The sequence below is a fragment of the Populus nigra genome, chromosome 6 (assembly GCF_951802175.1).
Source record: "Populus nigra chromosome 6, ddPopNigr1.1, whole genome shotgun sequence".
Lineage (NCBI taxonomy): Eukaryota > Viridiplantae > Streptophyta > Magnoliopsida > Malpighiales > Salicaceae > Populus > Populus nigra.
In genome coordinates this window covers 8,574,462-8,599,467 of record NC_084857.1, presented here as the reverse complement: position 1 = coordinate 8,599,467, position 25,006 = coordinate 8,574,462, and the positions used below count along the sequence as shown (strand labels likewise).

At 33.7% G+C, this 25,006-nt stretch overlaps 3 protein-coding genes across 3 annotated transcripts; 1 reads left to right on the top strand and 2 right to left on the bottom strand.

The window, feature by feature from the left end:
* Positions 1-6,350: 6,350 nt before the first annotated feature.
* On the top strand, positions 6,351-7,740 carry LOC133696183 (uncharacterized). Its single transcript, XM_062118288.1, has one exon. It carries the CDS (start codon positions 6,601-6,603, stop codon positions 7,603-7,605), a length of 1,005 nt encoding a protein of 334 aa, XP_061974272.1. The 5' UTR covers positions 6,351-6,600; the 3' UTR covers positions 7,606-7,740.
* A 5,583-nt stretch (positions 7,741-13,323) lies between these two features.
* Positions 13,324-14,013, bottom strand: LOC133696712 (VQ motif-containing protein 8, chloroplastic). The gene has a single exon (XM_062118978.1). It carries the CDS (start codon positions 14,011-14,013, stop codon positions 13,324-13,326), a length of 690 nt encoding a protein of 229 aa, XP_061974962.1.
* An 8,503-nt stretch (positions 14,014-22,516) lies between these two features.
* On the bottom strand, positions 22,517-24,488 carry LOC133697000 (adenylate isopentenyltransferase-like). Its single transcript, XM_062119315.1, has one exon. It carries the CDS (start codon positions 24,155-24,157, stop codon positions 23,051-23,053), a length of 1,107 nt encoding a protein of 368 aa, XP_061975299.1. The 5' UTR covers positions 24,158-24,488; the 3' UTR covers positions 22,517-23,050.
* Positions 24,489-25,006: the final 518 nt, after the last annotated feature.

The following is a 25,006-nucleotide window of genomic DNA, read 5'->3' as shown; positions in this document are numbered from 1 at the left end:
ACAACATTTTATATGATTCTAATCAAAACATCTAATAATTGTTTTCTCAAATGTATAATTTCATAGGAACTGTCTTTTTCACATGGTCATGTCTTGTCCAGTTTCTAAGCTAAAAAAACCCTTCGGGGATTTGGTGCTTTTTTTCTCCCTTCCTTTCCCTGATAGAGTTGATCTAGTGCGTAACCAAGATGGTTAATAACTTATCGATCATCCATCAGACAATTATGCAGGTGATGGTGATCAGTTGAGCCTGCTTAAACTCTTACCCGACACTGAACGAAAAGATAGAAACCCTCCTTCAATGACCTTTCTGCTGCTTTTTTCTTCTTTTCTCAACGAGTCATGACATCTCCTGTTCCTCTTTTGAATCTGGGGCATATGTCACCAACAGAGTCACAGTCCGAAGAAGAACCCTTTCCGTAGTATGATATTAGCCATTAAAAAGTCGGCATGCATTGCTCTATTTGCTCCGCCGACCACTCGATCAAGACTAATCATAATGTTTTTTTCGTTTACTCCAAAAAATCATATGCCATGCCTGGTATATAATATATACCATGTAGCCGTGTGACTTGCACGGACAAATAGACAAGGACTTCTGCATTGCCGTTGAGGTCGGGTGTATGATTAGGCTCGAAGGCACTATATAAAATCCTGTCTCAATCATAGGGATCACAAGCTCAAAGGGTTATTTTCTAGTATAATTATGTCTACAGGGCTAAAGCACGGTTGAGAGTTATGAAACTTGGCCACAGGGAAAAGAAAAGAGAAAAAAGGAGCACATGAACTCTTAATTTCTAGTGCCACGTTTAAATCTTTGGTGCAATGAGGATATATCCTTGCGGGTTTCGCCGATCATCATGTTGTATCAATATAATATCTCCGGCAAGCAACCTTGTATATATCTTCTAATTATATGGCAATCCATTACATCTTTGCTATATATAAGTACTGAAACTTGAGATCATCTTAAAAACTAACATGAATATATCATTTGATCAATTGATTATTTTGAGATTTAAATCCAGAACCGCAAATAAATTAAACGACTCTTTATCATCTTCAATGAAGCAATGTATGTATGCTTAAACACGTTATTGAACCATCTAGGTGGTGGTCTAGTGGTAAGAGTTTGGGACTAAGGGGTTTGCTCCCTCTTAGGTCTCAGGTTCAAACCCTATGACTGCTCATATGATGGCCACTGGAGGCTTATATGGTCGTTAACTTCAGGGCCCGTGGGATTAGTCGAGGTGCGCGCAAGCTGGCCCGGACACCCACGATAATCAAAAAAAAAAAAAAAAAAAAACACGTTATTGATTTGAATATAAGAATTTAGGTAAACCTGAACGAAGACCTTTTAAATTACAGGAAGTTTGGATAATTAAAGACTCTTTATTTATTTTTATCTTTTTTATTTATTTATTCCCTCTTCTTTGAAAGAATTGTCAATGTAACTCTTTTTTGTTTGCTTTCGTAAAAACAAAAATAGCACCGATCAATTTTTTTTAAAAAAAGTAGCACATGTGAAAAAACAATTCTCTGAGAAAAAACACATTTAACATGTTGAGAACATCGCAACCACATAAATTAGCAATTCCAGAGGCTATGTTGTTGAAAACTACGTAACTCATTGATTTTTTTTAATTTAAGATTTTAAATAATACTTATTCTCTATAATTCAAGATAGCTGCAATCCATTTAAATTTCAATGGGATTACTTGACTTGTTAGGCTAATTATGATAATTAATAATTAGTTGTAGTCAATTTAAAATTCAATAATATTTATAATCAATTTAAGTTTCAATAGAATTCCTTAACAATTGGTATGTGACTAGCAATCAATAATAAAATTTTGAGAATAAAATGACATTAGTAAATTAGTTGTTTTAACAACTAAAAATTTTGAGCAATATTTCTAATAAGGAACTGATTAAAAATAGATAGATATTGAGATTAGAAAAAACATATAAAACAAATTTTTTATTTGGTACATCATTAATACATGAAAAAATAATTTTATTTAGAAAAGATGATGATGAAATTCAGGTTCATGTTTATTTGACAAGGAACTGATTAGAAAATAAATAAATGTTAAGAAAAAAATATGAAACAATTTTTTTATTTAGTATATCATTAACATATAAGAAAATAATTTTGTTAAGGAAAGTTTGAATTCATGTTTATTTTAAAGAGAACTTATTAATAAATAAATAAATATTGAGAATAAAAACAAATAAAAAAAGTCTTTTATCCGGTATATCATTAACATATAAGGAAATAATTTTATTTAGGAGAATTAAGGAAGAGATTTTGGTTTATGTCATATAAGGAAATAATTTTATTTAGGAGAATTAAGGAAGAGATTTTGGTTTATGTTTTGATACATCATTAGTTTTTTTTCTTTTTACGCAAACTAGTGTTATATTTTTCTAATAAAGTTTTTAGGATTGTGTTAGTTTTCTTAAATATCTTTTGAAAGATATTATTTTCAAAAAACATTGCTTTCTCTTGCTATATATTTTATTTAAAAAAAATTATATGTAATGAACCAAGATTTTATTATTATATCTTTATAAAAAAATATTAGATCAAAAAAAAATTACGAATATAAATTTTTTAAAATATAAACATATTTTAGTGAAAACTCATGGAATTTAACACTGACTAGATCCAACCATGATTGGACCCTACAATCACATGTAATTAGATCAACACTAAATTTTGAAAAACAATTATCAAATCTTGTGTTTTTAAGACTAGCATTTAGAAAATAATTTTTCAGTTTTCATCTTCAATTCTCTTGTTTATTCTAAAAAAATTAAAAATATAAAAAAATATATTATTAAGCATATATTTTTAAAAAATAAAAAACAAAAGGCTCGTCTGATTTATCTTCAAACAAAAAAAATAGAAAAAACATGTTGAATTTTGTTGAATTTAATTTCTAAAATACATGTAAATATAACATAAATGAAAGATCCTATGATTTGTTACAATAATTTCCCCTGGAATTTATATTAAAAATAATATTTAAAATAATACCCTTAAAAATACAAACACCCCCACCAAGATGCTGTAAACAGCACATACACAAGAGCAGGTGTTGGGACCTTGTGACCATTCAGGCTTTCGTTCAACTGGCATGTATTAACTTAGGGAGCGTTTGTTCATGTTTTCATATTTTTTTTTTGTTAAAAATTATATATATATATATATATATATATATATATATATTGGATCGTTTTTATATGTTAATATTAAAAATATTTTTTTAAAAAATAAATATATTATTTTAATATATTTTAACATAAAAAATATTTTAAAAAACAATTATACTCTTAAATAAACCCTGCAAGTCCTTTCACCTTTGTCCTCTTCCAAGATGGATGGATTTTATTTATAAAACAAATTTGTAAATGTTGTACCTTAGAAGTCACGGGACTTGTAGAAATCATACATGTTTTTCATGTAGTTTGTTTATTTATTATTAATGGTTATTTTTTAATCCATTATTTTATTAAAAATATATATAAATAATTTTTTTATTTTTAAAATTTATTTTTGATATTAATATGTTAAAATAATCTAAAAATATAAAAAATTAATTTAAAATAAATAAATAAAATAATTTTAATTTTTTTCAAAAATATTTTTAAAACATAAAAGCAAATAAGCTACTAGTGATGTTGGGTGGAGAAATATGCAGCATCTGCCACAAATTTATTCACACAGCTGTCAAAAACTTATTTTCTATGGTGATATATTTTGAATTATTATAACTAGAAATTGTGGTATCTTTATGATTTACTAAAATTATCAAAGTTGCATTAGTTAAATTGGCTAGTTTATTTAGTAACGTTGGTTTGATATTTATTTTATTTAAGTTTGATTTGAGTAAAATGTTTGGAATTTTATTGGAATATTTCTAGAATTTTTTTTCTCAACATTTTAATAGAAATATTAATTTGATCAAAATTTTTTTATGAAAAATATATATTTTTTGAATTTTATTAATAAATAATTAATATGAGACAAGTACATTTATATTTTCTTTAAGATTCTTACATATTATGTTATTTTATATAAATGCAGGGGTCATTGTAACAACAAAAAATGTTTTTTCATAGCAAAAATAAATAATTTTTGAATTAAAGACAAAATAGTCGAGATTGATAATTCAATTTATTTTTCACATGTATTTTAAATAGTATAATTAAATTTAATTATATGATTTAATATTTTATTTCAAACATGAGAATTGTATATAAATTGTTAATTGAATTCAAAATTACTCATAAATTGAATTCAATTCAAAATCTGACTTGGTTCAAAAACAAAGTGCTCGAAAACAATATTAATTCTTAATTAGTAAACATGTTATTTTTATATTTCTTTAATTAATTTTTTAAAAAATAGAAGAATTTTCTACAAATAAACACGCTAAATATAATATGGGTCAATGTAAAAACAAGAGAAGAAATTGACTCAATCCGACTCGGTTAAAAATTCAGTTTAACTCAAGTAAAACCCATTTAAAATTTATTGATTTATTTTTGAGAAAAAAAATCAGTCAGAATTATATTATTTTAATATATGTATTTTTAAAGTTAGTTTTCTTTACTAATGCCATCTAGTCAACCCTGTAGACGGATTTTACAACTATATCCTGATATCTAAATTTCTGGACCAGTTCCTAACGAAGAAGCCTCACCACGAGTTAATATAATATTGCCAGAGCAAGTTCCCGAAACCGGCTTTGTATTTTTTTAAAAAAAAAAAACGAAAAGGAAGAGGTAAATCCAAGTTTTTATTTATCCAATCCCTCTTCAATATCCATTTTCAATCCCATCTCTGTCTCTCTTTGTTTTCATGTAAATTCTTCTAAATCCATTCACCGACAGCCATCGCTTCTTCAACACCTTCTAGTTGTTGTTTTTCTTTTCTTCCTTTTATTCAATTTTCAATGCTAATTAATGAAGCTCACACGTGATAGGCACGTGGTTTTTTATAAAAGAAAAGGAGAGGACGGTTAACAAAGCTGGTCTCTACGGGTAATTTCCAATAATAAAGTCCGTCAAAACGGAAAAGGAGTACGAAGCTTCTATGCAAAAACATATTCACCAAAAATTTAATAGCAAAGGGTTTTTCTTGCGGAAAAAACCCAGTAATCCTCCTAAATTCTTGCTTCCAGTCTACAGGATTAGAAAAATCAAACTAATCCATAAACTGATTAAAAAAAATACAAAATTGAAGATTAACATGAACCAACCGGGGCTCAATAAATAGATGCTGGAATCACAACAAGAATACAACGATATTAAATCCTCTATAGTCCATATTCTTTTATAAAAGGATTTTCCCAGGAAATGAAGAAAGACGAGCTAGGACGACAAAATGTTTTGATAAAGCATATTGCATATGACCAGCACCTCTTGGTGTCGAAGAATAAGAATAAGATGCTGGTGATGGTGACGGTGGAAAGTGGACCACGACATCACTAAAGCCTAATAACAATCATGCAGAGAGTCGAGGCAGCCTCTCCAGGAACAAGAACAAATGACCTGTCACCGCGTGTCAAAATTCAAATGGCTGAAAAGTCAGATTTGGACCAAGTGGGCGAATAGAGCCCTCCCTCTTTCTGTTTTGTTTGTAGACTGGAGGACCAGATCATCTCTCCCTCTGTCGCGTGACTCATCACTGACCCGACCCCCATTATATATTTATTGTTTTACCACAAAAGAAATTAACAACGTTAATTATGACTTGCAGACCTTCTCTACAAACTACAAAAATATATAATAAATTAACATTGCTGTTCCCACATGCTGACCCAGCAGTCTCTGTCCTTTTTCTCTTTCCAAAAAAAGCCTGCTAGCACTTTTCATCTGACGTGGACCTGATCTCTACCACGTGGCCGATGGTTATCTGCCAAATAAGATTCCTCAACTTCCTCTTGGCATTTGCGCGCGCTACGTTCTACTTTGCCCTCAACACGGTCCAGTTATCAAAGCGTACCAACCAATCACTTGCGAGAAAATCATCATTTATAAGGGAAAAAAACAAGGTTCTGTACATGAAAAAATTATAAAAAAAAATGTCTAGCTGAATAAAAAAAAAACAATTAACCATCATATCGGTGGCTTTAATTCAACAATCAGAGTAGGGATTTTGTTTTTATATCAATGTTAAGAGTTGTAAATCCCAAAAAAAAAAAAGTTTTTTTTCTTCCACTAAGGATGCCCTTGGGTGGAGAGCCATATCCAATTGTCATCACTTTCGTTACTGGCACAACTCATATGATAAATAATTGCTCATTTAATGTCTGGAGCAATTTTGAAGGGGAAAAAAAGAAGTCATTTTAAAAAGAACAGAGATTTTATAAAAAACATTGAAAGACCACCATGCCCACTTTTATTATCCGCACCCGCCCACCTCCTCTGCCTTTAAAAACCCAATCCTCTGGCCTTAAACAAACCTCCTCCACTTCACATCTCATCTCTCTCTAGTATTTTGCATCACAAAGTTCCAGTCAAGAGTCCCCTTGTTTGCTAGAGATCAGACTCTTGTGTTTGCACATATTTGTTGCTCGCTAGCTAGGCATGGAGATCCCAGTGATCAATAGAATAAGCGATTTCGAGACTGGCATATCTTCTCTGCAAAACCCATCATTTCTTTCCCAGATTTTTGCTCTATCCGGAGCCGAAAAAATTCACCAAGCTTACAGTTTTTGGAAATGGGGCGCTCTCCTTCTTGCCCTAGTCGCCTCTTTCACAACCATAATTAACAGAATCAAGATTCTGGTCATCCGATTCAAAAACCACCCCTTCATCTCCTCACCATCTCTTATTACCAATCAAGAAGACGGCGATTACGAAAGCGAAACCGACTTATCCTGCTCGTCGTCAATATCCTTATCAGATGAGGAGCAGGAAGAAGAGCCCCCATCAACTTCACGAAGCTGGTGGTCCATTGATGATCATGATGAAGATTTCTGTGTTAGAGGTTCTGGCAATCGTTACATTGATGATGAATGGCAAAACGGTAATTTTAGGCTCCGGAGACGACGAAACAGCAGCATTGGAGACTTTTTTTCGTTGTCTGATTTCACAAATGAGAGAAACGTGGTAAAGCTCTGGGATAATTTAGGATTAGGCCTAGGTTTCAACCTTAACAACGGCAGCGATTCAAGGAGTGCAGTCGTTTCTTTCTATGACATAAATAATGAGCGAAACATATGTTCCATTTTTGGCAGCAAATGTGATAGTTTCACTGCTGTTTCCCCGTCTCCTTCAGTGGTTGTCTCCGCAGAGACAAATTTATCAGGTCATTCATCCTTGAATTTATGGGACAGCCGTGTTGGGTTTCGGATGCCGGAGGTTTTTGCGGAGCTGGGACCTATGCTGGGGAAGATTGTCGGTGTCGGTGGCGGCGGTGGCGGTGGCGCGAAGAAGGTTTATGTCAGAGATGATGTCACTGGTGAGTTAACGGTGGGTGATATAAGAAAAGTCAGTTCGCCGTTAGTCAATGTGACGGAGTCTGATGTGGATACCTGGTGGGATGCTGACGCCGTTATTGTGGAGGATGAATGTGAAAAGTCTGTATGAAAACGCTGTTAAGAATTCACCTGTATTTCTAGAAAAAGGCAGTGGTCAAATAATGTGATTCTGCATTCTGTAAATATATTTATTTAATAGCCAATTAAAAAATGAAAGAAAAGGTTCAATCTGGGTGCCACATAATTTGTTTTCGTTGATTTTTCTTATATTTTAATTTGTTTGCTTAGCTTGCGATTCAAATAATGCAATCTTTGGTTGTTGATGCTTTCTTGTGATAATAATTGCACTGAGTGACAAGAAAAGAAATAGACTGTGCTAACTTTTCCAGACGGACTCTCTTATTGTTCAAGTAATCAGGGACTGTTCCATTAGAAGAATAAAAAACAGTGGGAGAGTGACAGCGCGAGAGACTACCGTTTCTGATGAATGAAAGAGTGCTTTCTTGGGAACTCAACTATTGATTGTTTTTTTAATTAACTTGGAATAATTAAAAAAATAATACAAATAAAAAATATATTTAAAGATTTAATACACTTAATCAAGTCTCGCATATCATTTATATTTCATTAATTATATTTTTTATTTGTGACTTGAGAGTCACAAATATCAATTGCAACGCTAAAGTTGCAAATGTTATTTTCATATATGCTAACAGACTCACCTTGAAACATTTTGTTATGTTATCAACTCCATCTCTCAACAAAAAATAAATAAATATAATTTATACAGTTTAAATAATTAGTTTTTTAATATAAAAACATATTTCACAAATTTAAAGTGGATACATATGTTTTGGTAGTATTTTATACCCATGAAATGATGTTATATCCCTAAATATTTTCTTCATGGTGTTAGCTTAGCATAGAAAAATTTAACTCTGCTTAAAAAAAAAACTCCAGTACAAGTAACTCAAGAAAAAGAGATTTGATTTAGTGATTTTAGAATTTTATGTTAGCTTGTTCAAAGTTTAGGAATTCCTTTGTTTATAGAGTATTCAATCTCCAATTGATCTTTGGATTTTTCCCCTTGCATCCCAGTATCCTCGACAAGTCCAAGCACCTTCTAGCAAACACCAAAAAAATGGCCCCTGTTTAAGCAGCTGATTTTAATTGATCACGTGCAGGGATGACTTGGGAACAGAAACAAACTCCCTTCACCCATTGTCAAAGCCGTCCACTGCCGAAATTAAAGACACTCGCATGGAGCCTTGACGATAAACAAAAAAATCAATGTGGTCCAAATCAATAGTCCTGTCTGCGCGCAGTTGCTGGGAAGCTGGATAGGGCATAGCTGGTTTCCCTTGCGTGTCAGTTTGTCAATTTTACCTTTTCCACAGCGCAATGTTTGGTTAGCAATTAACAATTAACCTGTTAATTTGCGTGTATTAATTGTAGCCTGGAGGATCAGATGGGAAAAGGCCCCGAGCTAGAGTCTTAAAAGGGATTTCTTGAATTCCATTGGCAATTGATTGGTTGTAAATTGTTCTTGTTCTAATATCCATGGATCTCAAGCTGAAGTGTTGGAAACAAAAGGGATAATGGTAAATTACCCCATCAATTCTTTAGATAGATCATATCGGGAACAGATTTGGTGCAGGTCTGGTCACTATAACACTCAAACTATGTCATCTGTCCAATCTTTCTGCATTTAGACATCAAGAAATCTAAGCTGTTTATTTATTATTATTATTATAGTTATGTTTCAATTATATAGAATGTACTTTTTCAAGAAGTTGGGTTTCTCTCTCGTCATGTTTCAGTTGGGTCCACCGCCACTACATTATGCTCAATGGTACTGGGTACACCGTCCATCAGACATCATAAAGTTTTGATTTTTTAGGCGGTGATATATTAAAAATCAGTCTTGGTTTTCAAGTTTGAGAGATGATAATTAAGGAAAATAATAATAATAATAATATTTCCAGGAAGTGGTGGGGACTTGGCGGAATCTCACCAAGTGATACATCAGACAAGGATGCTTTCATTGTTGCCCTGCACTTAATGGGCTCTACCCATATTATTAGAGATTAGAGAACCCTATCTCAGGAAAAAGAGATGCTCCTCTGGAGCAATTAAGTTCAGTTGTTGCACCTAATTAATAAGATGGTTGGGGCAATGACTAGGATAAAATTGACACCTCGCAACTATGTCAATTATGTGACTTTAATATATAACATTCCTGTTAAATCAATTATTTTTTCTATTTGATATTGTCATAAACTATATTTTAAAAAACACTTTTTGATGTTTAACTATGCTATTCAAAAGAAAAAAACATTAAATTTAACTACTCGATCACATATAAGAAAAGAATGAGGCTATATATAGTTTATTTTATTATATCATATATTCAATCTTTTAAACTGGAAAGCATTTTTCTTCACCTAAAACTTGTGTTTTCTTTTGCCCGTAAAGTGAATTATGTTGATCAATATTACACGGTATAGCTGAATATAAAAAAATCAAGAATTGGAAAACACATTTCAGCAAACAATCAATGCCTAAAATTCGAGAAACTCTTTTTTTTTTGTTTTTTTGGATTAGTTTAGATTATGGATGGGCATTGTTGGAAAGTCTATTAAAACATGGTTAATGTACATGTTTTGAAGCAGATTAAAAATGAAATCCATTTACTTTTTTTGTTAAAATTTTATTGGAATTTAATCCCTAACACAAGTTCTTTAACATGGAACATTAACATGTTCTAAGCAAATTATGGGTGGATGGAAAATTAATCTCAAATAACTCTTAATTATATATTTTGATGAAACTCAAAAACCCTTTTAAAAAACTTTATTCTACATAGAAAAGAAATAAAACTTTTTTAATGTTTATAAAATTAAAAGTTTAAAATTTAAAATAAAATATAAAAGGCTCCCAAGCTTTTAAAAAAAATATCAAAATAGGCTTTGAGTTTAAACACACATATATTGACTTGGGTTTCGAATTAAACCTAACCTTGATTGAATTTATTATAAAATAATATTTTAACCTATAAAAAATTAATTTTTTGTCAACTGAAATTTAGACATGGGCTAGTGCACAATCTTTTCCACATGCTTTTGTTACCAATCTGAACACTTTTTTAGCTCAAAAGATTCATATTTATAGCTACTATATTGAGATTTAATTCTTAATTTATTGTAAATAATCAAAGGTGAATAATTATAAAAATTAATTTTGATCATTATTATTATTTTGATCAATATATATATATATATATATATATATATAGATTTGTTCACTCTTCATCATCTCATTTTAGTGATTTTCTTTTTTTTTTATTCTTTTATCTTTTTTTTTTTAAATTTAGAGTTTAGATTTATCTTATTGAAAGATAATTAAGTTTTTTTATTTTAATTCAAAGAACTTGATTTAGAAGTTCTTCTGAACTAAAAGTCTTGTTTTTTTTTTAAAAAAAAAACCTAAATCTAAAATCTAACGAACATGAATTTTAAAAATTCTCTAACTAGATGAACCTGTCCGGAAAGCCCAAAGTCTTATTTAGATTTTATTCCTTTGTTCAGTTTTTCCAGTCAATTTGGGATTGATTATTACAAATGTTATATATATATATATATATATATATATATATGTATATGTATATGTATGTATGTTATGCTGGAGGGATGGATTCTTTTCAAACACAAGTAGGGAGCTTAAAGATGCTAATGTTGTCTCATCATTAGAATATACCAGAATGTATTCTCTGTCGGAGGAAATATTTAGATGCCCCGAGGAAGTTTAGTATGGTTCTGTGTTTGTTAGAGTGCTTTTCCAAATTCCAAATAGCTTTTATTTCAAACCTTTAGATGGCTGATTCTATCCATATATCACACTTTTTCGTGATTTTTTTTCCATTCGGAAGCATGCTCCGTCCAATAACGTGGAATATTTCCAGCTTTACATGATTGTTTTTTGGGGGGGAGATGCGTAACCTATTAAAAAGGAACATTTAAAAAGATTTATGAACTTCAACAGAAGTTAGAAATATTTGAATTTTTTTGAGGGAGATGCGTTGCATCCATCGTTACTATAATTCTACAACTTGATTATATTCATTTTTTCTAATTGATATTCGATATACGAGTTCTGTTTGACCAAACCTTATTTGTTTTTGCATTTATAGTTAGAGAATATTTTTGTAAAGATTTGAATTTTTTATTTTAATTTCTGTGCTTCAATTTTTTTATGTTTTTAAATTGTTTTGTTATGTTAATATAAAAAATAAATATATATTATTTTAATATATTTTTAAATAATTAATACTTTATATAAAACGAATTCTAACCAAATTTCAAAAAGCTAGAAATGGTTCCTTGCAAATGACCGTTGATATTATGGCGCTAGTAATTAAATTCAAAATGGTTAACTGGGCTTGGTCGGCGCTAGGCTAGGTTGTTAGTGTGGCAACTGAAAATAGCAGTGTTTAGAACTGAAATAATAATGATTTTTTAAAGAAAATGATAATGATTAGTTTTATGATAATAATTTTTTTTAAAAGTATTTTTTAACTTATAAATATATTAAAATAATATTTTATTAAAATTTATTTTTGATATTAACAGTTTAAAATAATTTTTAAAAAAAGTTGACTGGATTACGAACAGGTCTAAAGTCAAGTAGGAAATCAAACATCAGAACGAAGCCCATCAAAGCTGGTTTGTCAAAGCAGTTTGGACTAGGAGGTATTTTCATGAACCACAGGCCCAATGTCCATGAAGTAACATCTCAATAAATAAACGACCGTTTGTCCTACAAGCTGATGTACTGGGTTCCTTCTCAATAAATTAGCAGGGAAAGGGTAGCAGTCTCTCATAGTATCATGGGCTTACTCCATTCTTTGTTTCAAGGGCATGTACAAATATGGAGGCAGTGCTAAAGCTTCTTCCTGGCAGCAAATTTTGCACTCATTTTCTTTTCTCATCAACCAAAACCTGATTTGTTCTTGCTTGCATATTTTGGATTAAATAAGACTCTGAAATCAGTGTCGAACTTGGGATGTGTTAATTACAAAGATTTATCACTGGTTACGGTGGGGATTATAATTAAGGTAGAAATCAAGACCTAACATCAATTTGCTGGATTCTTTTTCAGAAATGGAATTCCACATGACCTTCGAGGGCTTGCAAGCTGGTTCTCTCGGCTTGAGGCTGGAACTATCCATATGCGAGTAGGGAAAGAGCTAATTAAGGGTATACACATTTGCTGTGCTGGACTACGATGTATATAGATATTCTTTGATGTGCTTTCAGATCCGCATTTTAGTCCACAAATTTTAGTTGAATAAATACGAACAACCTAACTCTGTAATTTCTATCCACAGCTAGACAAGTATAGTGATGTGTAATTAACTTGGTGGATCCTGAAGAGCTACAGTACTATTAAGTTTATTTCAAATAATACTTTTAAGAAAGATAAAACAGATTGAAAGAATGTCAAAAGAATTCACTATGTATGAAATGTCGTAAAATGCCCCATAATGCCATTTTCACCAGAAGAGATATCAAACTTCCCGTGGGGATTCGATGGCCAAAGAATGAATTAAATTAAATATTCAACATGGTAATTCGCACTTGATAATCTCTAGCTGATAGATCTCCCTAATTTTGCAAATACGAAAACACTGAGTACGGACTACGGACTACCCAACAAAAAGAAAAAAAGAAAGGATCGACCTCATTTATGAACAAATAAACCATTGCATCGTTTGCCAAGAACCAGAAAAACTTCAATCCTCTAATTGCCATATTGCCACTCTATTCTGTCAATATTCAGGTAGGCCTTTAATGAACTCCAGAACAGATGGAGATATCGGATTTCCCATCTTCGGCGATGCAAAAACTGAATCAGGACATCTAAATACTGGCCTAGGTGAGAAAAAGAAATCGGAAGAAGTTGGGGTAAAAAGAGGAACATCAGCGAAGTAAGGAGCATTTGGTGGCTTAAGAAATGGTGAAACAACAATATCAACACCAGCAGCAGCAGCAGCAGTCCCATGACAATTCTCTTCTGTTGAAATTGAAGATGAGTCATTATCACCATGACCAACATGCTTTCTTTCGTTACCGTTACCTCTCCCCGCTTTTAAACCCTTACTAACAACACCTTGATGATCTTGCCCTTGCTGTGCAGGAGGTGCCATTTCTTGATTATTAGACCGCGAAAGTCCCGTGAGGTTTTGTACCAAGGCCATAAAATCCTTGGCTTGCGTATGGATTACCTTAGGTGAATGTGTATAGATAATAACCGGTCGGTTCTTTTGCTGCTGCTGCTGCTGTTTTACTCCAAAAACAGGAGGATCTATTATAGATACCGATGATGAAGAATTCGACGTAGAAGCTGATGATGAAGAAGAAGATTTGCGAATGAGATGGGATTCTTTGTTGATCTTCAATGGAGAAGGACGTTGACCATTGATGTTACTTTGTCCGTAATGATACTTTGCAGAACTCATTTGGATTAAATCTTGCAAGAAAATGAAGCAAAACAAGAAAACAGATGTGCGGCTGGGCTGGCTTGACAGAGAACAAAATACAGGAAAAGATTGAGTTCTTGACGTTGAGAAAGTTTATTACAACTGGGAGATATATATAGGAAGATGAGGTGTAATTTTAATTTTTTAATTTTTTAATTTTTTGATAGAATAGCCGGCTTTTGACCGTTGACATTAAGGAGATGCTGAAATTTAATGTCCTAAGCGGAAAGCAGTTGTCAGGCGGTACCCTTCTCTCTCTTTCAAGGCAATTTGTTTAGGTTTTCATGGCCGCTTTTGTCGGCTATGCCAGTTCAGTTCTGCATACTTTCACACAGTTGTTTATTTTCTTAAAAAAGAATCACAATTTGTTTTTGTTAATGGACACGTTAATTACTCAATTGTATAATATCACTCTTTGTTTTTGTTAGTGGACACGTTATTTACTCTATTGTATAATAGGGATATTGAGTCGTTGCAGCAAGCTGGTGCATGCCACTTGTGGAAGCTGGGCAGGCACCACATTCATTCAACTAGCTAGCCTCATTTATATATATATATATATATATATATATTCACATGATGAAGGTTTATTATCTAATTATTTTGATAAGAATAATGCTTGTATTTCTGTAATATATTCAATGTATATGCGTTGATGATTTTGAAGATTATAGACAATTGATCATTCGTGTGAGTATGTTATTAATTTCTTACATGATATATAGGGTTATTCTTACGAGAAATCTAACCTAGCCATTGATTTGATAAATTGATTTATCACGCAGGAGATTCAAGAGCCAAGCTATATTAACGTAATATATCACTTTAATTAGCAAATGTTTTGACGAGCTTCTGAAGTCTAGTTGCAATCCAAAGCTATATACAACTAATTAAAAGCTATATACAGCTTTTCCAAATCGACTGCTCTAACGAGGGGGGTCTCATCTTTAAACCCCAGAGCATTAAATTTGATGGGGAATTTTAATAATGGGAGAAGAACTGCTCTGTCAATTCATACCAAGCTACCAGGTGGCATGGCATGGCATGGCATGGCCGGCTAAATTTGGATTTTAATTTTAATCTAATGATATAATGATAAAAGTCAAACGAAATTTCAATTCTAGCTCCCTGTGGTGATTGGTCCTCTTTGTAGAGAGCTTTTGACTTTAATGGATTTTGTTGAAAGTCAACGGTCAAAGTCTATAATTTTATCGCAACATGTTTTTTCTCAGGATTTAATTAATGATGTGTTATGATTGGCAGTGAGAAGACAAACCCTTCTCCAGTGAAACTTGGAGTTTTGAGTATTCCAGATTGGGATTCACGACCGTCTCTCTTTTCTCCTTTTGTGTTTAAACAAAATTGCTGTAAGATAGATTAAATATATATTTTTCCAACCCTTATATATATTTTAAAATCACATGTCAAAAAAAAAATCACTTTATTTACGTTAGGAGAGAAATTTAAGATAAAAAACAATAATAAAATTCAAACTTAAGATCTTAGATCTGAACAAGTCTTGATTTTAGTTGATCAACTTAACCAAAGAGGCACAAAACGTGAAAATTAATATTCAAATACGTGCATATTTGAGTATTCGGTAAGATGACATAATGTTCACTGAATTTTAATTGTCAACGTGCATGTACGTCGTTGCCCTTTAATAAAATTAATTACTTGTACAATTGACCTAGAAAATAATACTATTAAAACAACTAGGGAAAAATACAAAATTGAAAACAAAGACCTATATATGTTCCTTCCTTTCTATTGGTTGTTGATCATTGGATAGGAAAAATGAAAGCGATAGGTTTAATAAGCCGTGGTGTGGAGATGTATAAGAACAAAACTAGATAACTGCCGGTGCTATGCTGTTGATTGAATTCAAAAAAATTAATATAAAAAATATCTAGGCATGAAAAATATTTTTCTAGTGGAAATTTTTTAAAAATTATATGGGGATTGTTTTAATGTGATCCAGTTGACTTAGCAGGTTAAAATACAACTTGGATGACCGCTAAAAATTTTTTTTGACTCAAAATAAATATTTAAAATGATATTTTTTTATATAAATATTGAGATGATAATATATTAAATTGAATTGGATCAACCTCGATTAACTTATGATTCGGGTCACGAGATTGAGATATCTTTATAAAAAATAAATAAAAAAACATGAATTGAAAGATGAAATTGAGTGTTTTTTTTTTAAAAAAGCATAAATTAAAAAAAAAAGTCAAAGGAAAGAAACAAAGTACTATTCAATGGAGAGGTACAGTAAACCTTTTCCTCTTTTAGTTTTCTTGTTAATGTTAACTAGAGTAGTATAATATTTATTCTAACATGGAATCAAAGACTGTAGAACAGATTTGAATAAAGAGGAAGAATCAAATAGTGAGACTAATCAATAGACAACAATGTACCAAAGCTGCCGATATTGACAGCTAGAATATTCAGAATCGTCCATTTCCATCTCCATATCCTCATCAACATTAGTTAAAAAAATAATTGAAGCACATCGAGTCATAAAGATAAACTTTACGTGCATTTATTAGCCAATTTCTTACGTGCCGTGGTTCGGAGAAAGTAGTCTTTGGCAGTATACACGAAGGTGATGTCTTGAATAACATACACATCCACAGAAGAAATCTCGGCTTCAAACTGACCTGCTGTTATCCAAAACAAAAAATTGCTCCGGGTGGGCAGCTTTGTGTGGTCAAAATTCTAAGAGTGATTCTTTCAAGTATTCGGTGATCCAACTTTCTTAGATTTTGACCTCTCAAAGTCTTGTTTCTAACCCGGTAGATGGTAATTATTTATCTTGGGCTTACCGTTCTGTGAAGTCACGGTCAAGAAAAAAAGTTGGCTCAACAAGCTGAGGTAAAGCTCAAAACCTGAGCTCCATTACAAAAGTCTTTGTTTTTTTTTCTTATACTACGTTTAGTCCAGGCCACATGCTAGGCAGGCTCAGGCCACACGTTTATATCTTTCTTTAACTCTCCAATTCCTGATTCTGTGATTAGGCCTCAAGTTCAAGGGGCCTGGAGTCGGAACTCAATTCGGATGATCAAGAATCCAAACACTGTTTCGCTGATAATGGAGGCCGATGAATCTCAATCCTTTATTCTTTTCCATGATCATTGCAAGGAAACTCTTGCCCAGACCTTGTAAGAACTGGGGATATGAGGTCGCCCTTCGTTCTTGCTAATCGGATTATCTGGGCAATACCTCGTACACACTAGCTGCAAACAAACTTCACAATTCGTATCCTATATAAATATGGGCTGTTCAGGCAGCTAGTTTAGATACGAACATAAAAGACTCCGTTGGCTGGCCTCAAAAAAAGATGGTAACATGTGATGCGAAGGAGCTTTAATTTAAAACACAGTACAACAACTGCTAACTAAACATACACAAACTAAGAGAAGCATATTGCTGCCATTAGAGCGGAGAATGGATGGTTCCCAAAAACCCAGTTAAAAGGGCATGGAATCCCTTAAGATGCAGGAAGAATCACCAATTCGCCTCGCCTGGGTCACCAGAGCGAATGACTCTTGATTTTTTAAAATAGCTTCTTAATGTTTGTCCTCTTATAATAAATAACTACTTGAGTGCTTTATCTTTAATTTCTTCCATTTAAATGCCTACTCTTCCAGAAATTGAACAGCCAACCGCTTCGTTAATTTAACAATAAGAATCAATTTTTACTATTTACACCGCAAGTCGTACGCTGAATGTTATGTGATTGTTTCAACTATTTGGCGTGTAAGTTTTTATACGTTTAGCATATTTTATCGATTATTTTTTACCTATTCCTCTCACTCGTTTTCTTTTCTTTTTTAAGTACAGAAAATTGAAATTCTATATGTTTGTAAAACCATTCTAAGAGTATTCCTGTAAAAACACCAACAACCAGGCATGGCACCTCCAAATTTTGAAACAAATCACATTTTAGTCCTAAAATTATTGGAATTTTAAACTACACCCTTCAATTTAAGGTTTATTTTATAGGAAATACGAGTTTTCAGCCTGATCTGAGCTTTTGATTCTAATCGTAGCCATGTCATGTTTTCAAGTATACACCGTGTGAGTGTAAAATAACATGTTACATGAAGCCATGAGCCAAAAATGAACTTAACATTTAGAATTTAAAATAAGCGTGTAATTTCTTGTTTTTATTTTGTTACCCCATTCATGGAGTGGTCAAACAGAGTCGACATAGGTGCACTCTTGGCAGTTAATTAGGAGTGATTAATAGAAAACGTGGCTTGCAAAACCCACATGGTCATCATTGTGCTTCAAAATGGATCACAGCAGTCTATGAGACTTGGGACTGTAACATCCACCTTCAACTTGGAAGTTGGAACATGGAGTGATTTCATTGTCTGCTAGTATAAAAATGCAAGCACGTAGTAATTTATAGGGCATTTGCATATGTGGAGATGAGTTTCATCGGATCGCGCGCAAAGGAACAGCACGCGCACTGCCATCTCTCAGTCGTAGCAGGGGCTGGGCTGCTCTTTTTGGGTTTCTGCTACAAACCCCCCATCATGTTATATGAGCTTGCATTTGTTTAATATCAATTATTAAGCATATTAAAAACTAGGTTGCTTCGACTACTCACTTTTCGATGTTTTGTCTTTCACTCTTTTGGTCCCTCCTTGGATCTTCCGTTTCACTACTTCCCATCATTCCCTTTCTGTCACTGATATATAATTTGTTAACCGCCCCCCCCACCCCCCCCCCTCTCCGTGTACACCTTCTCCGAGCAAACATTCCCAAGACAGCTTCATTAAAACCAGCATGTTCACATCTAAGCGGAGTCATGCTTTTCATTTTTCGAAGCGGCATGATCATCTAATTAAGAACAAAAACAAGCCTATGCTGAGTGCACCATCTCCATTCATCTTCATCTATTGGTTTTTCTATATTTCCACATGTGATGTCAGGGCATTAAATTTAAATAAATATAAATGCATGGTTAAGGGTAAAGGAATCAAACATCACATATAAGCATGTTTACATACACAAATTTATTTACGTGGCAGTCAGTAGATATAAATAATTTTCATATATATATAAACCAACATGAACAATCCACTGTTATTGTTCAATGAACCAAGCACACACTTGCAACTTGTCCAGTATTTTCTCGCGTACCAAACATCCATCACCTGCATGTGTGTACTTGTTTTTATAGGATTCATAACAATTGATAATTGAGGCGGTGTTTACTGCTAATAAGAGCTTAAATTAAATGAACTAGAATTGTCTATTGCAACTTGTTGTTACATGCATGTACTGCAATCATTCTAGAGTATTGGAGAAGGATGCCCCCATTTTGTTCGACCGACCTATTTTCGTTAATTTGTTATTATGCTACTGATCATTACCTGGGTTTCAATACTTGTGCCTGCAAATAAACACCATCGAGTCCCCAATTGCCTTCTTTTTATTGAATTTCTGGATGCTTTTATCACGCTCATTGCACACACGACATAGCAATTTGAGCATTTACTATCCCATGCTTGTAGCATTACTTGTTGGCAGTTAATTAGAATTTCTTTCTTTCTTCCTCTTCCTCTTCTTCTTATAAAAACAAGCTTAACGACCCATAGGACATGTTCTTCACCACATTTCCATCGCAGACAGGTAATTGTTTTTTCTCGAGTATCTAATTGGCAATCTATTTTTTCCTTCGTGTTACAGATGAAAAACATAAAATAATGCAATGGTTTCAGGTCCCTCTACATGTTTTCCTGCTAAAAAATATGTAGTCCCTCTAGATTAATACAATTCTGTTCAAAGAAATTAGTTAGGGGGGACGAGAAAAGGAAGAAAGAACATCAAATTGACAGAACTAAAAGTGCATGCTCTTTTGCCATCCAAGAGTTTAGTCATGTTTATGGTTTGGCCGAAAGAGCGGAATTATAAACATCTATTGCCTGATTAAGCAAAAGCAAAACCTGAAAATTGACTGGAAATCTAAATAATAATATCCCCAATTTGTTAGGCTGAAAAGTGAAAATACCTACCCACCTAGCTAAATACTGTTATAGTTTTCTAATGGAACCTAATCCATATTTACGATTAGCACTTCTGATAATGTTTATGGATTGGCTGATATCTAGCAATTAACACTTGAACGAATAATTAATGCTATTTATTAATCTTTCAAGAAAACATCAATGGAGAGGACTTGACTTGTGGGTCTCCCGCTGCCTATCAATTATATGGTTAACAAGATTCAGGATAGATATTTTTGGAAGAATAGCGTTAATTACTTTATTTTCCATCCATCTAAAATACAGAAACTCAACAGTTGATTGAGCTGAGCCTCACTGTACATATGAGCTGGCCGTATTACCTAATAGTCTAGTGCTATATAAATGGCATGGCATGGAGGTCAATCTTGCCCATGAGGGGGACGCGATGCAAGACACCAACTTCTATGCTGTCTTGTTGATCAATATTTAGCTTCCCTATTTGATGATAGGGAAGAAACAGAAGAACGGCAGCTGAAATAGCCAAAAATATGCCTTTGAATATGATGGATTAAAACCTAGAGTTTTGGATTAGGCAACTGATCATAGCTGTGTCCCCCCCCCCCCCCCCCCCCATCACAAATACGATTTAATCAAATTCAAAACCGAAAACACGAAAATGGGACTCCCAGAATAATATTTTGGACTTTTCGGATAACGACTACTAGCTAGTGGCTCATCCTGATGCTGTGACACTACAGAAAGTTCTATGATTGCTTCAGAAAACTCAGAACATTCAACTCTAAAAAATGTTCTTTATGATAGCTATGTGACAATTGTACAGCAGTGACGAAAATTTGCCAGTGGTGTTTCATAATTTGAAGCCCATTATTGTTAAATTATCAAATATTTTCCGATCGGATGATCAGGGTATATATGTGCGTGTATACATCCTCCTGAGGACAGTTCATAAGTTGCAAGGTTCAACGCATGGGACAAAGTGACTTGGTTGAATAATGCATGGAAATAATAAATGTATAATCTGAGTTTAGATTGATTTATCTAAGATAGTGACGGTCCATTAACTCAATTATTTGGTTTAGCAACTAAAAAATGACAAAGAGCAAGCTGGATTTGGAAAATTTGAATAACCCCCGCAAGTGTGTGTGGACGTAAGTGTGTAATTTTTTTAGGTCATGGCCTGCCACGTGTAGAAGAAGATGGTTAATTTATTTAGAATCACATAATTAAATTGATCGCGATACTAATACTTAATTCTATCATTTCTTATCACGGTGGCAAATTAGCCTCACATTCTCTAACTGCTTTAGATACTGTTGGGTATTATGACAGTTTTTTTTTCAAATCACGTAAAAAAAATTATTTAATTAATTAAATGTTTTATATATATATATATATATTATATTCAAATCTTTATTTTATAAAAATGAAAATGATTTTTTTTTTATGAAAACTTGTTTTTTTGTTTATTTTACATTTAAAAATCCATCCCACTATAATTTTAATTGAACATATATTTTTAAAGCAAGAACTAAATTTTGTTTTAAACCATAATCATAAATGATATTATATTATAACTATGAACACACACTTGTTTAAGTAGCTCATGACCCAAACAGTATACAGAATGGTGGCAGCGCGAATTGACAATTCATGAATCACTGGGTAATCTTTACTGTCAAATTACCGTTCTCCGAACACGGAGGGCCTAATGATATTGACATGGACAAGAGAAGGGTTGCCCTTTAATTGTACCAAAACAGTAAGGGAGGCATCATAGGCCTCGACCTCGTTGTCCGTCGGAGGTCACACGCAATCACTGTTTTAGAAATCTAGAGTTGAAGGATCAGGGACCACTGTCCTAAGCCAATGCAGGTTGCAGAACCTGTGTTTCCTGTGTACATTTGTTTTTGAGACTGTCTTGAATGCCTATTACCTACTCTCAGTTCCATGTTCACTGGGAAAGAAATAGTTGACCGATTGGAAACCATATGATCCTCTTAAATCAGAGAACAGAAAGTTGGAAGTCGAATGGGCTTCAATAAAAAAACGACATGCTTTTGTTCACCTCCATCAGTTAACAGATTGACCAAATCTATGCAGGGAGGAAGATCTTGAATTTTTTTTTTTAAAAAAAAAGAGTTTTTTTCTAGACAAACTAATTTTTCAGTGTAAGATTTGATGTTAAAGAAATTGTGAAAAAATAAAGTGCATCGAAAACCAAGCAAAAAATAGGGGAAACAAAACACGAACAAAATTATTTCTGTATGGGGGGGGGGGGGGGGAGGGGGGGGGGGGGGAACACACGAGTCTTGAAAAAATAGAAAGGTCTTTTTTGTTCCATCGTGTAAGCTTCTTGGCATCCAATTCTCCACATGGTATTAGGACTTGCTTACAATACAAATCCCAAGAATGAATTAGGACTCTGTAAGTACTAAAAACAAACTAGTATGAGTAAACACTTGCTAGCAATAACATTCACAAAATAGCCCTTTTCATTTCTCCGTCCAAAATTCAAGATTTTTCCGTGTATTTATATTGTCTCTAAATGAACCCATTGAGGGAAAATAATCCCCAATACAAAACCAAAACCAAGAACATCCTATTGCTGCAAAACTGGTTGCTCGTTGCACAATCTGGTACCCTTTATGAATCCTCGATATGTAAATGTAACTCAAATATTCTTCCATCGTTTTGTTTAAGACCCAAATCGAAAGAGAAGAATTAGTATGCACAATCGCGATGGATGTGATTAAGCAAGCAATCTTCTTCACCATGCTTATCGGACACAATACCGCACAGATTGCATTGATGGTGCTGCAAACTTCGCCATGCTCGCCTGATTACCACACACGATTGCATGAACCTGGCACGCGAGGATTCGAAGCCAAGACTGCAAAAATCGTAGCGCGCGTAGCATTGCCGAAAACAAAAAATGCTGCCCCCTAAAAAAAAAATAATTGATAGCTGGAAAAGGGCTGGATTGAATGATTTGATTGTAAAACCTACTACTACTCATCCAAGAAGCGTTTCACAATCTTCATGCTTGGCTCCATCACATCTCGCCCCCAAACCTCCACCCACCTCTTATTCTTCTTTCTTTTCTTCGTATTCTTTTTATGATCATCCTCATCTGACGTCCTCACCATCATCACCTCTCTAAAGCTCTCCGTAGCATCCACTCTTTGCAGGTCCCACCCTGCACCTTTTAATCTCAAGATCTTTCCAATCTGCCTCTTTGCCAGCTGACACGTGTTCTCCTTTATCTCCCTCACGCACTCCTCGTATATTCCTCTCCGTACCTGATCCCACTCCCCACCAATGCCCCTGCCACAACCAGACCCAGGTGGGTACTTTTTGAAATACCGGTCAAACTCAGGCACCCCAATCGCTTTCCTCAACACGGTTTGACTCGCTGAGTCGATTGACCCATAATATTCTGACAACTCATCGAACATCCCCGAGTCGAGCATTTCATCGACTCGCATACACAAGTAATCGCATAAAACAGGTAATGACACATCCACCCACAGAAAACAACAGTTATACCTTAACTGGGTCGAAACAGGGTTAGACCCATCAAAAACATTTAACTCGGGATTAAAGCGGTCAACAACTAGAGCGTGAACAAGGGAGTTGGACCCACCAACCACGATAGGGAGTCTTTGCCTTGAAACAATACCTGAGATAGCCAGTCCACCGGCTAACCGAAACTCGGAGAGAGTCAACTCACCATCCTCTGGGTCGAACTCACCGAGTAAATGGTGAGGAACACCAAGGCGGTCTTGAATAGGGATTTTGTTGGTGATGATGTCGAGACCCTTGTAGACTTGTATTTTATCGGAGTTGATGATTTCGGAATGGAAGCGTGTAGCAAGATCAATGGAGACCTTCGTTTTTCCACACCCTGTTGCTCCCATTATTACAAGAATCTTGTCCTTTTTATAGTGGTGGACGCCGGCGGAGGCGGCGGTGGAGGAGTCCGTATCCATACGGACTCCTCTTGGTGGTGGGCGGGGCTTACTGAAGGGTTTAGAAATGGTAACGGGGTGGAGTTGTTGGATTTTATGGGCAGTGTAATGGGACTGAATAGTACTCCTTGGGAAGGTAAGTTTCATAGGCAACGAAAAAACAGAGAGAGTGAGAGAGTGAGAGGGACAGACCGCTGGCTCTCTGGATATGTATTTTGCTGAGCTGTGCTATGGTAAGCTAAGAGCTCCGCAGACAAAAACGGAACAAGAAGACACCCACCTTTGAGAGAGAGAGAGAGAGAGAGAGAGAGTTTGTTTATATATACAGCAGAATATTTCGGACTGAGATTTTGTGTTGTTGTTACAAGAGAGAGATTTGAAACGGCATTAACTTTGTATGTGGCTTAGCTACTTGTACTAAACTATATATAGTAGTGAGCAACTCATTTTATTTATTTTTTAATTGCTTAGCAAACTCGTCTTCACTTGGTATCAGTTCGTGAAGTGCAGAAGAGCTATAACTATATATACTGGTAGCTACCTACGATCCTGGAAGGTTCGCCCGGTAACTATCGGGTTTTTATCTATTTTTTTAGTTTGAAATCTGAAACATTCGTGTATTCCTAAGATGAATTGAAATAATCACCACCGAAAAAATGAGAGGTTAATCTTCTCTTCTTCTTCTTTTAAGCAAAAATACTTGGATTTAGGATTTAAACTTGTAATTATTATTATTTTTTTATTAATATAAATATTCAGATTAATTTACATGTATTTTAATTAATATTTAAATTTAAACTTGAAATATTTTTTTTAATACAGGACGCTTGTTGTCACCGTACCATGAGCCTATTGGTCATCAAGAGTATTGGACTATGTTAGAATCTTTTGTAATATTTCTTAAAGCAAAAATACTCGGAAGGAGGACTTTCTGTTCAGAGATCGTGATTCCAATTTTTATTCGGAATATATTTGCTTCATAATTCATCACTTTAA